This window comes from Electrophorus electricus, chromosome 19 (genome assembly GCF_041902795.1).
Source record: "Electrophorus electricus isolate QZ-2024a chromosome 19, ASM4190279v1, whole genome shotgun sequence".
In the NCBI taxonomy this organism is placed as follows: Eukaryota; Metazoa; Chordata; class Actinopteri; order Gymnotiformes; family Gymnotidae; genus Electrophorus; species Electrophorus electricus.
The window spans coordinates 5,091,081-5,108,448 of record NC_137515.1 but is presented as its reverse complement, the minus strand read 5'-3'; the positions used below and the strand labels follow the sequence as shown (position 1 = coordinate 5,108,448).

The following is a 17,368-nucleotide window of genomic DNA, read 5'->3' as shown; positions in this document are numbered from 1 at the left end:
CTTTCTTTTCTCTTGTGGTTTTTTGGGTTTTTGCTCACATAAACCTGTACGCAGCTGAAGGTGTCCAGGTGCGTTTCATGCCTCTGGCTACTATGGCTGTTTCAGGACAGTGAGAACTCCAGCCTTGCTAGCTCTATTCACAGGAACCTTGTGTGCCAGATGTGCCCACAAAACAAAACAAAAAAATCTAGTTTTCTGCTTAGGTAATGAGTTCCTTGGTATTGCAAATACTGACCCACAGCCCCTTAAATGACATGGTCTCCACAGTTTTATAGCTGGCTTATTAAGTGGGACGTAAATTAGATATCGGGGAAAGGTAAACACTTCCTGCAGCATGTGTGTGTGAGTGTAGCTAATCATAAATGCAGAGGTGATGCAGATAAAACATACTGTTTATATATGCCATAGAGATAATGCTCTATAGATAATGCAGTGTGAAGACCAATGGGAAGGCTATTATTACTGCTCACAATATTAATGCTCATGGGAAAGCATTGGGAACGACGTCAGTGAGTGACCCCACTGCAAACATTATAAAGGGAAGTTATGTGCATTTTTCCAAATGGACATCTACGTTCGACAGATGAGCTTACAAGTTATTAATTACGCCAAGGGCGTTATGGGCACATATACATGTGGATGTAGAAAGTTCCAGACAAAGGGCTCCATTTTGCGTTTTCGCAGTAGCCGGCTCTACTGAATTTTGTGATGTGTGTACAGAACCAGTATATGTCATCAGCACAAAGGATACAGCACAAACCTTTGAAGGTCTAAGTGTTCAGCTGGTCAGAGGAACTGTTGCTTCTCAACCCTGTAATACACTGGCCTCAATGTAAACATGTGTGTGTGTGGAGAGATAGTTACTCTGATCCATTCCTATAAAGCCCTCTATTGGCCAACTTTAGTATTATCTATGCAGAGTTGGCTGTAGTTTACTACATAAATAATTGTGTAAAACATTCTATTTTGTCTGTCTTTGTTTTATGTCATTAAATAATGTCAAACAAACCAACAGTGCAACTCCGTATTTCTTTACTTATACTAATGTTCTCTCATGCAATCTCTCTGCCTCTCTCTCTCTCTCTCTCTCTCTCTCACACACACACACACACACACACACACACACACACACACACACACACACACACACACACACACACATACAATTGTTTTTGTGTGTCCTCAAATGTATAGGAGTCTGATGCTGTGAATCCCTGTCATTGTTTAGAATAATAATTTATTAACTGTCATCGTCATATGTGGAGCTTAGACATCACCACATATTTGCAGAAGACACCAGACAATAATCAATGTCATTCATTTTGCCATGAAGAAAACCACTGAATCGCCACATATCGCCAGAGAAAAGAACCAATGATCATGCAGAGGTCACTCTTCCGGCCTAAAAAGTGTTTGTGCTCTTATAGTAGAAACTCCCAGAGAAAAACAAACACAATGGATTTTCCATGGGAGCTTGTGTACAACATCAGACATCACATAAAACACCATTCTGCAGCCAGTAAGATTGGTTAAGTGGATATGATGAGCTCCACACTCCCCCCTAGTGTGTGTCACTCCTACATGCTAGCGCTACTCGTCTACACTTGCAGACGGGTGCATGTGCAGGGGATTGGTTTCCGTCACTGGGTCTTCTGGGCTAATTAACGGGGATTAAAGCGATCTCCTGGCACTGGGGTCTTGTCTCTGTCCATCACTCTCATCTGTGCGAGCAAAAGCCCGCTAGCAGCGAGGGGCCGGCCTCTCAGGCCGCTCGCTAGCCTGCTCTGGCGTGTCTCAGCATGTCTCCGCGTGTCTCAGCATGTCTCAGCATTTCTCGGCAGGCTTTCCTCATGTCCCGGCACGTCTCATCTTATTTCACGTTTGTATATGTTGCGTGTGTTCTCTGTGTTTCCTGGAGCTCCCCAGGGCTTAAGGGTCAGTAACAGTAAATGCCAAATTTAGCCACAGTTACAGCTTATATTTCATTTCTTTAGATATCTTTGATTATTATTGGAAGAGAAATTCAAGGAGGTTCATTAAACAGTAGCACACACAATGGGGAGGAATTTCTCCCTAGCTAATATGTTTCATAGGAAGGGACCCTTCAGTAACTGCCTGTTTGATACACAACTGAAGCCAATTATTGTATTTGTTTCTGAAGTATCCACATTTCTTCTCCTGTTAATGAAACAGCAGCTGTCGGCAAATTAAAGAGGTGCGCTTCGTGCTGTTTGTACAGTAGCCTCCGCTTACAACTATCTTTCAGTTTGAATTATGCGTAAAACCCGTCCAAACTCTCAGAGCTCCCATCTTTCCTATGTGGCCATCCCTCCTGCACTCAGGAACATGACAGGACTACACACCTACCTTCTCACTGTGAGGAAAACTGATGTTAGACATTAAGTGAGAGGAATAAATCATGTGACTTCAGACCAGCACCAAGTTCGGTGTGAGATGTGAAGGAAGAGATGTTTTGCTGCTCTTCCAGGGAGCAGGCTAGAGTTGATCTTCCCTGTCTAGCCTCTGGCTGCTGGTCTACCCCCACATGAATACGGTTGGGCTGTGTCGACTCCATGGATACGGTTGGGCTGTGGCGACTCCATGGATACGGTTGGGCTGTGTCGACTCCATGGATACGGTTGGGCTGTGTCGACTCCATGGATATGGTTGGCCTGTGTCGACTCCATGGATATGGTTGGGCTGTGTCGACTCCATGGATACGGTTGGGCTGTGTCGACTCCATGGATACAGTTGGGCTGTGTCGACTCCATGGATACGGTTGGGCTGTGTCGACTCCATGGATACGGTTGGGCTGTGTCGACTCCATGGATATGGTTGGCCTGTGTCGACTCCATGGATATGGTTGGGCTGTGTCGACTCCATGGATACGGTTGGGCTGTGTCGACTCCATGGATACGACTGGGGTGTGTTGAATTCGTGTTTCTCAGCATTGATGCAATAATTGGCCCATCACAATGTTCCTTGGGTGTGGTGGAGTTCCCCTGGAGAGTTGATGCCCACTTCAAAATGTCAGCACCAGAGTGGCCATAAGAGTTGAGTGGGTTTAGATCAGCTTCATATTCACTGGATGAAGGGGACATAATAAAACAGCTCCATACATTAATGTACTCAGGGGCAGGGATAGCTATCTAAGCAGAACTACAGGGCATTCATCAGTCACCCAACAGGCTTGTTTACAAGTTTTAGTGAAGCTTTACCATAGCTGTGCCAGCGAGAGTGTACTGTTACCAGACACCACCCAAAGTCCCTGTAAAGTAAACAATAAACAATGACGTAAAAAATTATGAAATTTAAAACCCCATTCCCCAAACACTGACATGGGTACTTATGGGTGAGAGATTACATATGCCAGTATAAGTGACGAACTCAGATGTGTTTGTATTTGGAAAAATACCATACAGCTTAAGTTCCATAAAATGCCATATGGTATCTCACGTTCCCCCCTGCACAGGCAGCTGGAGACACTTCCCTCGATGGTCTTCTAGCTGTTAAAAAGATTAATGATGGCCCAGTGTCTTAGCTGTCTATGGAAAAAGTTACTAGCACATCAGATAGACATTAGAACATTGCAATCAACCATACCCTGCACCTTGACTGGTGACTTAAATAGTGACGTTTATTAACAGTATTAACAGTTTTATTAACCAATTAACAGTGGTTTCCTGGTTAGGATCAGAGTGCCTCCTCCATCATCCGGTTTCTCCCAGGCCATTGATATATGTTGAGAGGCAGACTACCTGGACAGGTGTCAATGTTTTTTATTTACCATTTGCTGGAATGAAGTCCATCCCCCCTGTGTTGTTGTGGAGCCAGCAGGGCCTGGAATATGGCTCTGTTATTTTTCTCCACTGCACCCAAGAGCCGTGTCTACTCTGTCGTTATGGAGTGATGTCTTCTGAGTTTGTGGTTTTGTGTGGCGGGTCTTTGTTGCATGAGCCGCTCTCCCCGAGTAGCTGCTGCTTCCCACACTCGCTGGCTGTTCCGTGTGAGTGCTGCTCTGATTTGTAATGCTGTTTTTTCTGTCTCAACCACCTGAGTTAGAGTTGGGGTTTGTGGCATCCTAAGCAGGGTCTTTTTTTTTAGGGATTTTAGATTTTCCCATTTAAATCCATCACGAGATGTTGTTGTGAAGGAGCCCTATAACCTGTGCATCCAACCTGTGTCCAGTGGCATCAGACCAACCTGCAAATTCCAGCCATGTGGCTTTGAGTCTGTCAACAAAGTGGCGTAGCCCCAGCATGGACTTCTGTGTGTGATGTCAGGCTAAAGTGACATCACAGGAAGAGCTGTGGCCCCACCCCCTTCAGATCCCTTGCTTTGCTTCTACTTTGACATTGCATCTTTCTTCCATTTAACCTTCAACCTTCCTCCGTCCAACTACGCATAACCTCATTCCACTCCTTCACTTCCCTCAGCCACATAACCTCCTTCACGGGTTCTTGCAAACCTCGTCCTTTCTGTGTGCGTGAGTTTTCATATGTATTTTATTTCTCCCCTGTAACTCAGCCATTCTTGATTAAATTCATAGTCCGTCACAGTTTCCTCCTCCCCTTGTGAATTTATTGAATAGCCCTTGTTTTTACTTGTGTGCTTTAACTGAGTTCTGTATCTGTTCCATGTGGCTCCTCTCTCTCCCTCTATGGCTAAGCTTCCTATTGCCACTGTAAACACATATCACATCAATGTTATTCAGCAGCATCATCAGACTTTATGCTTAGTATGAAGTTTATTGCAGTGAACCGCTCACATGTTTCCATCCCAGCCAATGGCATCAGCACTCTCTGTCAAGCACACGCAGCCCACTGTGTACGTCGCACATGATCACGGGTTACCACACTTTACTCTCAGATAGAATCAGTGGAGATGAGCTTAATGAGAAATTATGCAAGTTATTGCATAGGGAAAAGAAACAACAAATGCAGAAAGTGTACACATTGGTTTCTAGTGTGTGTATGTTTGTGCTGAGGGCTGATATTTGCTGTGTATGTGCATGTGGGTGACAGACAGACCTGCCCCTATGTTTGGCTCTGCCTCTCTATCTGGCTCACACAGCCAAGTTCATTTACAGAGAGGGACAGGGTGGAAGCAAAGCTACTGCTGGTGAGACAGAGAGAGAAACAGAGAAAGACTGAGAGAGACAGAGGAAAAGACTTCAAGACTTGTGTGTTGTGTCAAGACTGTGTTTAAGTGTCTGAAAGAAGGAACTGGCTCTTGAATGCATATATATATATATATATATATATATATATATATATATATATATATATATATATATATGTATAGTGTGTGTGTGTGTGTGTGTGTGTGTATATACACACACACACACACACACACACACACACTTACACTTATTGCTCATTTTCATTGTCTCATATTCTACTGAACTGTCAGTGACTCACTCACACACCAACAAGCTGGAACATGTTGTTAGTGTCTTCCAAAATGCTGACACCTTGACCCATGTATCGTTTCTTATAGTACTGCCACTGCAATTAAAACTCTGCCTCAGCTTCCACCTACTTTGGGCTGTTTGACTGTATCATATTTGATCAGCGTTTTCTTTGAACAAACAATCAGGCAAAAAAAAAAAAAAAGGTCTTATATAATGCAGCTTGTGGCCAGACCCCCCCCCAAAAAAACAAAACAAAACAAAACCCTGTCCAGGATGAAGCTGGAGTTGGCTGGCAGCTCGGCCAGCCTTCCAGTGGCACTGGTTGGCATTCTGGCCTCTGTGCTGTATGAAGGCTGGGCTGGGCTCGCTGTCCTGGGGAGAGAGGGGACTGGCGGCCGCATGACTTTTCCAGCTTCTGTCCCATTAGCCTCTCTCAGCTCCCGCATGTCTGCTGCATACCTGCTGCACGACTGCTGCATGACCGCTGTATGACCGATGCATGACAACTGCATTCCTGGCTTTCCGCTCCCTCCCCAAATCTCAGTTAAGGATCTATTCCAAAATGGCACATTGACCCTGGCAGTAGCCTATTCATTAGAGAAAGTTACTAGGCCATGAATGGAGCTTGAGCCAATGTATATGTGTGTGTGTGTGTGTGTGTGTGTGTGTGTGTGTGCATGTGTTTACATTTGTATGTGTGTGCATATTTGTGAAGAAGAAGCGATTCAGTAAGAAATTCCAAAAGAAAAAAGAGATAGAGGGAGAAAGAGAGAGAGAGAGAGAGAGAGAGAGAGAGAGAGAATATGAATATGTATGGCCTCAACATAAATTTATAGTGGGTTTTACCATGCTTCACTGAACTCTTCCGGCATGCCTTTGTTTCATCCTGAATCCTTGTTAGCTTTAAGACCTTAGATTATTTTGGGCTTTTGAGACCTGTGCTTCTCCCTCAGGGGTCACTGGGAGGAGGGCAGAGTGCTGGCTCAACCGCCTTCTACTACCTCAGACGGGGCTGGTGCCATGACAACACATGGGCTGACGACTTTAGAGCGTAGCACCATGCTAACGCGCTATTGGCTCTTAGCAAAGACCCAATAGGCCCAAAATGACCAACCGCAGCGCATACACTTAAATCTGTGGTTTATTGTTATAGAGTTTAAAAGCGTACAGAGAACGAAGGGTCATAAGGTCACTCTGTCCATGTGTGTGTCCAAACATGACCTCCACAGCTGATCCCAGCCATACAAGTGGCAAATCCCCAAATCACTTGCTGTTGTCTTTATGTCCTGCTTCCCGAGTGTGCCTGGGTGGAAAGGAGTACCATGCTCTCTATATGATGTCACCACTTGGGTGGAATGATGGAAATCGTAAGATGGAACGCCTCATGCAAATCCACTTCAGTGGGTTCAGTACCTGGACGCCATGTGCTGTCCCTCTCACACTGTAGCCAAAACAATCACCTTCAGGGGGATGAATCCTCTTACCTTACCAGTTAACCACGCTAATGTAACAAAATATGTGGGAGTCATTCAGAATGTCTTGGGCTGGTGGGGGGTGGGATGGGGCAGACATGACAGACCTACTTCCTGTGGATTCTTCTTGGCAGCCAGCCAAGGAGCTTCCTGTACAGTTTCTTACTCTTGCCCCGCCCTTTCACCTTGGGCTCTGTGCGGACGTCAAGCTGCGGTGATGTCCGGTCCCGGTGAAGGGAGATGAAGAAGGCAAGTGAGTCCATGTTTCCGTCCTCCTGCGCCTCCCTCACTGGGGAATCCAGAGGCTGCAGGACCTCACTGAAGCGCCGCTCCTGCTGTCTGAAGTCATACTCCACGCTAGAGAGAGAGAGAGAGAGAGAGAGAGAGAGAGAGAGAGAGAGAGAGAGAGAGAGAGAGAGAGAGAGAGAGAGTCTGTGCATATGTGCAGGGCCAGGGGCATACTGGGAAACCCTGTTAGGCTGTGAAGTCCCACTTACCTGTAGATGATGCATGCTGTCTCCTGGCAGGTGGAGCAGTCGTTGAGGTCCTGGCCTGTCCTGAAACATCGGCGTCTACGGAGAGGGAAGCAACAGGAAGAAAGAGAAGGCAAATAGTTCTGTGACTCCAGCCTCTCAGTCTCCTTTCTAACAGCTCTCAGGAGGCAGTTAAATGTGCTGAAATTTCTCATAGAGCTGACTAAACAGCACTGTGATAGGAAGCCAAACCTTGACAAGCTATTTTCTATGCACCCTTGCTCTCGATATTCCTTTTACTCTTTGATTCCTTCACACCTTATAATCTTTTCAGTTCCAGTCGCACTCCCCCTCCCCCCTTCTTTCTTCCTCTCTCACCCGTTACTGAGTGCGTGGCTCATCTCCAGGTCCTGGATAATATTGAGCAGGGTTGTGATTCGCTCCTGGTTGCTCTGCAGACTGGCCTCGACCCTCTCAATCCTTTTATAAGGGTCCTGGTCTTTGCTCCAGACAGGAGACATGGGTGCCAGCAGGACCCCTGAGGGAGGGTGGTAATGCAGAACGGCACAGTGGCCATTAGGAATGGGCTTGCTACTGGCTAGCACAAGGCTGTCCTGGGAGACGGTCACCAGCTCTCTGTACTGCTCTGTAGGGCTGCCGGGGTTCCCCGTCTGCTCAGCAACCATGTCTGGTCCGGACGGGGTGACATGAGAAGGAAACAGGTGCGTATCGGGCCTCCAGTCGGCACTTGGGTTTCTGTTTCCAGCCACCTCCATTAATAACTGAAATGCTGGACGCAGCGGTGGGCTGCTGGACGGTATGGGAGGTCTGCACGGGATGTGCGCGTGAGATGCACTGGCTGTGTTACGTGCACCAGGAGCCAGGGGACTGGCGAGGGGCTGAGGTGTGGCCCACTGGGGTGCCGCGCGCCCCGTCCATGATGGCGACGTCATGTGGGGTTTGCGCTCAGAGAACAGTTCTGTCCCTCGGCCTTCTGCTGTTGCGTGGGTCGCTGGCTCCAAGGCTGCAGTCTCCATGGCTGCGGACATGTTGGCAGAGCCTGCAGACAGTGCTGACAATCCACAAAGTCTGTTAGTCAGCACCTCCGCAATGGATGCGAAATTAGCGCTGGCCTCCGGCTGCAAGGGAGGAGCCTGTTCATGAGCTGGAGGGTCCAACGTGTCTGCTGGGTGATTAAGGCTTGCTTTAGGGGGCTCTGGACTGAATGGACAAACCTCCACCACTGATAGAGGAGCATGAAATGTGTCATTATGGGTTGACAGGTTTTCCGTTGTACCAGGATGCGGGTCAGGAAGAAAAACAGTGCAGGGATATATGGACGGGTGGACGGGTGTGCTAGAAATGTGTGGATTGTTGGATTGTGAACCATTTTGGCTCTTCAACAGGCCATCTGGTTCCAAGTGCATCTTAGCATATGGGAGGGTACGGTGAGGTTCTGTAGGCATGTCGGTATGTTTGAAACTGCTGTGAGGTTCCATTGGTATGTCGATGTGTGGGAGGGTGAGGTGAGGTTCTGTTGGTGGGTCACTGTGTGGGAGAGTGTGGTGAGGTTCTGTTGGTGGGTCAGCGTGCGGGAGAGTGTGGTGAGGTTCTGTTGGTAGGTCAGCGTGCGGGAGAGTGTGGTGAGGTTCTGTTGGTGGGTCAGCACGCGGTAGAATGTGGTGAGGTTCTGTTGGTGGGTCAGCGTGCGGGAGAGTGTGGTGAGGTTCTGTTGGTGGGTCAGCGTGTGGGAGAGTGTGGTGAGGTTCTGTTGGTGGGTCAGCGTGCGGGAGAGTGTGGTGAGGTTCTGCTGGCATGTTGGTGTGTGCAGGAAGCCCAGGAAGTTTTGGATGCAAGGACATTTGTGTGTCCTTGTGCGTGTTTATGTGCAAAAACATGCCACAAACTGTGGAGGGTGTTTGTGTGTGCAGAGATGAGCTTCGAGGCTGGGGGTGATTAGAGTTTGAGGTGGCGTTGGGTTTGGGATCCATGTTAAAATGGATTTGTGATTGGCTTTGATGTTTTGCATTTGGCTTTGCGTGAGAGGAGAATGATGGTTTCCAATGACTGTTATGCCTGGCTTCTAATCCACTTGAGAGTTTCACATCTGAGTTAAGATGTGAAGTGCTCAGAAGTTTGACACCTAAATTCAGATGACTGCACGTAAAGCCTTGATCTTTAGCACTTGTGGGTGAATGTTGAGGGCCAGTGCTTGTGTGCCGTGACTGAGCAGTGTGAAAAGGGCCTGTGGGCAACACCCTGCTATGTGTCTGGGATCTAGTCTTTGGTGTGGAGTGCTCATCTGGCTCTGATGTGCTGCTGGACTTGCAGGCAGTTTTAGGGTGGATGTGTGGCTGGGCCAGATCAGAATGAAGTGAATTCGTGTCTGCATTTATGTGAAGTTGCATAAAAGTCAACGCTTTTGAATGTGTGTTTGAGGGCTCAGTGCAGAATAGATTAGGCTTCGAGTGTGTGCAGGTGGGCTCAACACTGTCTGTGTTACGCTTAGAGAGTGAGTTTGTAGGTTTAATAGTAGCGCGATTAGGTTTTATGTGTGTATATGTGGGTTGAATACAGGCTAGATTAGGCTTTGAATGTGTGTATGTGGGTTCGATACCTGCAAGATTAGACTTTGAGTGGATGTATGTAGGTTCGATACTGGCTGGATTAGGCTTTGGGTGAGTATATGTGGATTCACTACAAGTTAGATTAGGCTTTGAGTATGTGTGTGTCGGATGAATACTGGCTAGATCTGGTTTTAAGTGTGTATATGTGGGCTCAATACTAGTTAGACTAGGCTTTGAATGTGTGTATGTGGGTTCAACATCTGCAAGATTAGATGCTGAGTGTGTGTATGTGTGTTGGATAGTGGCTAGATTAGTCTTTGGTTGTGTGTATGTGGGTTGGATACCAGCTAGATTAGACTGTATGTTGTTATGCGATGTTTTTGGATTCATTGATGCATTGATGTTTGTGTGCGTGTGTGTGGAGAGAGTGAGCATAGAGGGTCCGAGTGCCTTGGGTGTCTGTGAAAATGAAAAGGGACAAATGTCGGAGTGTGTGCGCATGTCCGTCTCCTGAGACCCACTCAAGACGACTGTGTGTGTGTATGGACATGAGGTGTTTGTGTGTGGAAGGGTTGTGCCCGTATGTCTCCTGGCCGATTGGTGCCTGGTGAATTTGACCATCTCGCCCTCCTGTGCAGACGATGATGGCTGGTCATTGGTTGCATTTACGTTTGGAGGAGGACGCACGACCGCAGGCCTTCTGTCTGTTTGCATAGTTCTGTGGTTGATGCACCTCTCCGTCTGGGTGCAGGGTAGAGAGAGTGAGGCTCCCTTGTCCTTCCCAGGGTGGAGAGATGCTGCTGGGCTGGATCTGAGACCCTTAGTGCAGGCGGAGGTAGGCGAATTCGTGCCCCTGGTGGCCGTGTAAAGGACTGCAGCTACCGGGTTCTTCCTGCCTCCGCAAGTTCGGCAGATTCTCATCGGGGGTCTGCGGGGTGGGGAGCATGGAGGGATGCTCTTCTTCCCGGATTGCACTGCAGGCTTGGGGTGGCATTGATCCTGCCCCTGGGCTGACTCCTCCCCCTCGCTGACATCACTGCTGATCCCACCAATAAGCTCAGAGTCCACCACGCTTCCGTTGGTGAAGCGGCTATCCTTCCTCCCTTGCAGCTTGCCGTTGGCCACGCCCTCTTGCGGGTGAGAGTGCGTTTTGATCGTCCGAGTGCAGTGGTGGCCTTTGATGGCTTCACACGCATCCTCAGCGAGTTCGTTATCCAGACCCTGAAACGTCACCCCCTTCTTTATCTTTCTCCCCAGCCTCCTCCCTTTAACAAAAACACTCTTTCTCGGTCCTTTCTCGCCCTCCGCCTCTGTATCCCTCTCATTAGGGACGTGCCCGTTGGCTGGCATGCTCACTCTGTTCTCTGAGAGGTTGGAGGAGACGTCTGCCTGTGGGGTCTCTGTGCGCGGTTGGCAGCTCCGCATAGCCGGCGACGTCTGCACGCCCACGTTGCAGTGGTGGGTCCACGCGAGAGCCGCCACGTCGCCCGCCCCTCTGCCAACACCCTGCCAGCCACGGACGCCCGCCAGGGCCGGCACCCCCAGCACTGGAAAAGGAGTGGTGGGATCAGCTGCCCGTCTTCCCATCTCCAGGGTGACTGGCTCAGGAGGACACCAGGGCAGAAACCAGGGTGACCGGCCACCCCGTTACATCTGTGGGGAAGAGAAGGAGGTCTCTCTCAGGAGTGACTTCTGACTGGGTACACCTCAAGGGCACAAGTTTGGGACACACGTTTGCGTGGTGCATAAATGAACAGCTTGCCTTGTGCTGCACCTAGCCGTTTGTATGAATACTGATGAGCAACTTTCCTTGCAGAATGAAAAATTGTAGTATAGTAATCAGATAAATTATCATCAGCCCTCCCTTGTGGACACTGGCAAAGTAAATGTGGCATTTTAAATGAAGCAATATAGGACTGATAATTACACTGGGGTCAAGCCTTAGTACCTGGGTGAGGAATCCTCGATATGGGGAATGATAGTGAAACATCAACTCAAGCAATGGTATAAATGTGAAATGGCAGAAACTCAGTTATAACTGAAACTCTGCACTCTGCACTAATTTTGATGATTCTGGAGGATGAGTGAGGGAGAAAGGGAGCAGAGAAAGCAAGAGAGAGAAAGAGAGAAAGCAAGAGGGAGAAAGAGAGAAAGCAAGAGAGAGAAAACAACAGATAGAATGGGGGTAGATAGAGGGGTGTTGGCAGAAAGGGTGACTGATTCTTTGCGAGAAAAAGACATCATGCTCAAAGCTTGGCGATATAAATGGGTAGTGCTGTTTCCACAGCGCAGGTAAGTGCGTTGTAATATGTGTGTGTGTGTGTGTGTGTGTGTGTGTGTGTGTGTGTGTGTGTGTGTGTGTGTGTGTGTGCGTGTGTTTGTGTGTCTGTGTGTGTGTGTTTGTGAATAAATAGCTCACACACAAAAACACTGCTCAATCGTTCTCCACTCTGACTTCGCTGCTGCCACCTAGCCAGGTGCCTAACACCCTCTCTCTAATTCATCCCACCTCTCCCCTGTATTAGAGAGAGACTCTAATACAGGCCACCTTAGTCAGGTGTATAATTTATACATTAATGCAAATGACTTCATTACATCCTTACAATGAGAAGATTAATCAATGGCCAGTGAGAAATGAACTGACGCATGGCTCACAGCAGTAGGTGTTTCTTGAGAGGGAGGAAAAAAAGAAAAGAGGAACTTTTATCAAAGCCCAGAGAGGGAGACTGTGAGAGAGAGAGGGGGAGAGGGAGAGAGAGAGGGAGAGAGGGGGGGGAGGGAGAGAGAGACAGAGAGAGAGAGAGAGTAAAAAGTGTGAGAGAGAGAGAGGGAGAGAGAGAGGGAGAGAGAGGGGGGGAGAGGGAGAGAGGGGGGAGAGAGAGGGGGGAGAGAGAGGAAAAGAGAGAGAGAGGGAGAGAGTAAAAAGAGTGAGAGAGAGAGGGGGAGAGGGAGAGGGAGAGAGAGAAGGAGAGAGAGAGAGTAAAAAGAGTGTGAGGGGGGGAGAGAGGGGAGAGGGAGAGAGGGGGGGAGAGAGGGGGGAGAGAGAGAGGGGGGAGAGAGGGGAGAGAGAGACAGAGAGCGGGAGAGAGAGGGGGGAGAGAGAGAGTAAAAAGAGTGTGAGAGAGAGAGAGGGGGGAGAGAGAGAGGGGAGAGGGAGAGAGAGGAGGGGGAGAGGGGAGAGAGAGAGGGAGAGAGTAAAAAGAGTGAGAGAGAGAGTGAGAGGAAGACAGAGAGAGAGGGAGAGGGGGAGAGTAAAAAGAGTGTGAGAGAGAGAGAGAGAGGGGAGAGAGAGAGAGGGAAAAGAGAGAGAGAGGGAGAGAGTAAAAAGAGTGAGAGAGAGAGTGAGAGGAAAAGAGAGAGAGGGAGAGGGGGAGGAAGAGAGTAAAAAGAGTGAGAGTGAGAGAGAGAGGGAGAGGCAGAGGGAGAGAGTAAAAGGAGTGAGAGAGAAATAGAATAGAATAGATAGAGAGATATGATGATGCATTAAACCTATTGGACCATGGGGTGAGGGATATTTGTAAGGACCGTATCAATATATTAAACACTATAGCTGCAGTGGGAAAAGCCTCATCAAATGTCTTCTGTTTCAGCAGTAAGTCACTGAGCTGCCCACCTCTTTCCCCACCCCCCGTCCTCTCCTGCGGCCAGCAGCTGGGTGTCAACATGCACAGACCCGCCAGCCCTACGCCAGGCTGATCCCCACGGACGCTGGCCGGCTGCGGTCGGATGACAGTAATGACAACAGCTCCCAACTCTCTCCTCGAGACTCGCTGTAGTTCCCCGAGCTGTGCGCCCTGACTGCCGACCGCAGCGCAAGCCGCAGAGTTCCACCACATCCCGCATGGATAAAGACACCAGAAACTTTACACCGAAAAAAAACAAAACAAAACAAAACAAAAAAAACAGGACGGGTGCTGTTCCGGAACTTACCCGGGTGTGCCGAGGCTGGGAGCAGGGAACAGGGCATGCTGGTGCCCCGCCGCCCGCCCCGCTGCAGCTCCGGCCCTCTGCGGCGCTTCAGGTCCGGGGAGTGTGCCAGCCACTTGTCTCAGATGACTCACAGGCACACACGAGCTCCGTGTAGAGGCGCGCTACCTGTCCTGTCTCGTGTGCACTCCTCCAGCAGTGGGCAGGGAGACGGGCAGCAGCCATGCTGGTGGAGGCTGAGTGGCTCCTGGGCTTCAGTGTCGTCCCCTCTCCTCCTCTCCTCTCCTCTCCCCGACTCTCCCCTCCTCTTCCTCCTGTCGTCGTCGCTCTGCCTGCCGCTCGGTTGATTTGATTCGCTCTCACCTTTACATGCTGAAACAGCAAGGGCCAGCAATCTGCATTCTCTGTCTTACACACTCCCTCTTACACACACACTGTCTCTCCCTCTCTAGCTCTCTCTTCTTTTCTCTCTCTCTCTCGCTCTCTCTCTCTCTCTCTCTCTCTCTCTCTCTCTTTAGTATTCCTTCCTGCATGTCCTTTCCCTCATTTCAGCTGAATTTAGGATGTCTCTGACCCAGCACTGGGTATATATGTTTGAAAGAGGGCAGAGAGAGAGAGAGAGAGAGAGAGAGAGAGAGAGAGAGAGAGAGAGAGAGAGAGAGAGAGAGAGAGAGAAGCAGAGAAGGGACCATGTGAAAAGAACCATCAGCAAAGAAAAATGGAGCTTCAAAGCCAAGCAACATTTTCTTTTCACATCAACTCTGCACAGACAAACTAGTTAATTGCTTTACATGCTACCTTATATGTAAATTAATCTGACTGTCCTTTTCTCAGTTCAAAGGTTTCTAGGCATTCTGCATGTCTTGGGCCTTTTTCAGCATGACAGTGGCTGGTTTTTAATTGGTTTTTAACAGTGATGGTGTTTAGGGCTTTGCAGACAACATCATTCTGGATGGTTGCAAAACCACAGAGAGTCACTCACTATTGTCACCTTTTATATTAGTTCCAATACAGCAAGTGAAAATTTCATAGCACATATGGAGAAACATGCCCTCCAAATAATAACTCAATACTAATCTAGTTGTTTCTGACTATTAAAGATAATGGGAATATATGTTTTTGTACTTCTTACTATGATTCTTGATATTAAAGTGTTGAGCTGGTTTGCCCAGATTATCACAAGGGCCATAATTTAACCCTCATTTCCAACTCACTAAATATATACATAACAGAATGAAGGCAATTGTGAGGTTTGTGAGATACTGTTTAAATACTAGTAATGCATGACACATGTTCCATTCTCTCAGGGCTAAATCATTCACTGCAAATTAGCACTGTGATGGGAGAGTCTGTGTGTAAGATGAGCTTCACCAATCATGTACACTAACTCTTTGCTGCCACCTGATGGACACTTTATTTTCCATTTTGAATAATTTGCCTCTGCTACTGTAGATGAATGAAAGGATTGCTCAGATTTGATATTGTTTTGGTTTTGCCATTGCTCCCTTATCTAGGTGACCATAAATCCTGCGTGTGGAATGTGAGAAAGTTATGCTGTTCCTTCCAGAGCCTGCTGGTGCAGCAGTGCTCTGTCTCTGTCTCTGTAGCTCTGGTGGTTCTTGGCTGGGGATTTAAAGGAACAATGAATCATTTTTTCTTCCAGTGATTCTTCTTCATTATGAAATAATAAATAATACGAAATAAGATTAAAGAATATGAAATAATATAAAGAAATATGGGATGATGTAAAACTGTGAAACATTACATTTAAAAATATTTACTACTATCAGAGTAGCCTGCCTTTGACCAGGGACAGGGACTGAGGAGAAGCTCCTGCTAATTTACCCACATTCCCTTTCTTCTGCTTCACCCAGAGGTGACTGTGCTGTAGTCTGCTTCACCACCCCATCCCACAGCACTCTCTGTCAATAGGAGGGGCTGTTTGTGCCTAACTGGGCCTGACCTGGGCCTGACCTGGACCTGACCTGGGCCTGACCTGGACCTGACCTGGGCCTGACCTGGACCTGACCTGGGCCTGATGCATGCCTGACTGGTGCCTTAGTCTACCTTACCCAGCTGGCTCTCTTTCAGAAGTCTTTCCATTCCCCTTTCTTTAATACACACACACAAACACACACACACACACACACACACACACACACACACACACACACACACACACACACACACAGCAGACATGTATAACATTCACACACACACACACGGCACACATGCACAGTGTTCATAATCAGCAGGCATACACAGTGTTCACACACACACACACACACGAGACATATACAGTGTTCATACTCACACCTCAGACTTACAGTAGACGCAGACACACACACACACACACACACACACACACACACACACGCACACACACACACACACACACACACACACACACACACACACGAGACATATACAGTGTTCATACTCACACCTCAGACTTACAGTAGACGCAGACACACACACACAGCATGAGCAGTGCTGCACTGAGCCGCATTCATTTAAAATGCATGGAGACAGACATTGGGATATTTCTACAGAGTCACTTGAGAAACAGTGTTAGCCATGAGCTTCACTGACTAAGAGGTATTCCAGCATGCTTCAGGCCCAAGTGCTGTGTTACTGTCCTTGAGATAAAGGCACGGGCAAAGGATAAAGCCTAAGACACATTTCAAGTATGGAAAAAAGGTTCTTTTATGCAGTTGCAGGTCTCATGCCTCTTACACCTGTTTACATTTGGTACCAGTCTGCAATATTCTAATTTCACACAAGGTTCATTATATTTGATTCTTTTTTTTCCACCACAAATGGTAGTAAGTGGCAATATCTACACTATTATTGTAGATATTGTAGATTTGTGCCAATTCTAAATCCTAAGGTTTAACACTAGATGTCAGCCTTGTAGCATAAATCATGATCAGTACTTCATAAACATGGGTAAGAGGATGAAGTGGGAGGGGCTAGTTTCAGGGTTGTGCGTAGGCTTCAAGGACGCAGTCTGCAGGTAAAAGGTGAGCATGGTTTGGATTGGTGAATTCAGACCACTGTATGGTTTTGACTGATGGATTCAGACCACCACCCCCATCAGGGTTTTGAGTTTTGTTGGTTTGCATTTTCATTACAAGTTTTGAGTTTTGTTGGTTTGCATTATTCAAACTGACAAATGAAACCAAGAACTCAATTTGTATAAGTGCTGACACTGTATGTGAGTGTGTGCGTATGCATGTATGTGTGTGTGTTTGTGCATTTCATGTGACAATTCCACAGCAGTTTCCTTCTTTTCTTTTAAGTATATTTTTATGGCAGTGCATATATGTCCTGAATATGTCTTCCACACTCTAGACTGGTCAGCATAGAATTGGCATTTAATCTAAATGACGCCAGCTAAGATATTAAAATAATACAACAGTCATTTCCAAAAACACAATATTTCTCATTTATGCAAAATCCTTACTACAACATTAATAAAACAACTGCAGAAGGAAACAGATGCAAATATCTATT

General features: G+C 47.5%; 1 protein-coding gene across 1 annotated transcript; it reads right to left on the bottom strand.

The window, feature by feature from the left end:
• Positions 1-6,536: 6,536 nt before the first annotated feature.
• On the bottom strand, positions 6,537-15,896 carry LOC113588731 (uncharacterized). Its single transcript, XM_081702746.1, has 5 exons — positions 15,838-15,896; positions 13,856-13,999; positions 11,282-11,578; positions 7,383-7,457; positions 6,537-7,242 (listed from the first exon to the last, which is right to left on the bottom strand). Exons 1-5 carry the CDS (start codon positions 15,894-15,896, stop codon positions 6,993-6,995), a joined length of 825 nt encoding a protein of 274 aa, XP_081558872.1. The 3' UTR covers positions 6,537-6,992.
• Between the last annotated feature and the right edge of the window lie 1,472 nt (positions 15,897-17,368).